Genomic DNA, 1,092 nt, shown 5'->3' on the forward strand with positions numbered 1-1,092 from the left:
AGTAAAAGTGAAATTGACGTGAGATGATAGAAAAAAAAATTCTTACTTATGCATGAGTTTAATAAAAAAATGATGCACGTGCCGTTGACGAATGAACAATACCATAGATCATAGCAGCACCTGGTTGACAATACGTAATGAATGAATTTTCCTATAACGAATAAAACATCATCTTTTTTGTGTTGGAAGAAAGATAATAAAATTAATTGTTCCTACACGATTTCATTGCCAATAATTGAACTGCTAAACATTTAAGATGATGATGAATATGGCAATGTAATCGAGGGTTACCATTTTTTCACAACTGAAGAACATACTGGTAGATAATAAGGAACCGACGACGCAATACCATATCCAATTCCGTATCCGATTCCGCATCCAGTTACATATCCAATCGTGTATAAAATCCCATATCCAATTCCGTATCTGAATCCGCAATCAGTTCTGTGTCTATTTGTATAACTAGTTCTGCTCCTTTGTACAATTTCGTTTCCAGTTCCATATCCGATTTCGCATTCAATTCCGTATTCAGCTCCACGTCCAGCTTCGCATCCAATTCCGTATTCAATTGCCTGATTCATACTGTCACTTCCATCAGCTACTGTTTCTGTTTGAGCATATGAGCTAGTCTGGAAATTCTCAGATGGCAAAATAACAAGAATCGTGTATTTCCGTTACGGTACAAAGTATGATTTTTTAAAAAAAGTGCAAGTTATGAATTTCTAAAATTTTTAGCATATAAAAGAACATAAAGGCAGCGTTTTTTTTTTTTGTAACAATCAATCAATAATGTAATTTAATGGCAATGAGCCTAGTGGTCATTCAAACTTTCATGTTATTTTATAATCAAACAATTGTTTGAATAGAAATAATGTCTAATGTTGGTTGACCTGTTGATCAACACGAGCTAAATATCCAGTACATACCGATGATGCCCCAATGGGTCCTGACAAGAATGGTAATGGTGTATCGCTAGTTCGAATGGTATTTACTATTGAATAATAATTGTTCGATTTAGTGTTCCAGTTATTGATTAAATTACACGGAACAAACGGCAATGCATTCGGATTCCACACAAAATCCTTCCTGAAA

General features: G+C 34.2%; 1 protein-coding gene across 1 annotated transcript; it reads right to left on the minus strand.

The window, feature by feature from the left end:
- Nucleotides 1-58: 58 nt before the first annotated feature.
- Nucleotides 59-629, minus strand: LOAG_15874 (hypothetical protein; the record flags this gene model as incomplete). Its single annotated transcript, XM_003151363.2, has 2 exons — nucleotides 59-151; nucleotides 318-629. Coding segments are annotated over 2 exons (405 nt in total), but the record flags the coding sequence as incomplete, so codon positions are not given.
- Between the last annotated feature and the right edge of the window lie 463 nt (nucleotides 630-1,092).

The sequence above is a fragment of the Loa loa genome, assembly GCF_000183805.2.
Source record: "Loa loa unplaced genomic scaffold supercont3.995, whole genome shotgun sequence".
Taxonomy (NCBI): domain Eukaryota; kingdom Metazoa; phylum Nematoda; class Chromadorea; order Rhabditida; family Onchocercidae; genus Loa; species Loa loa.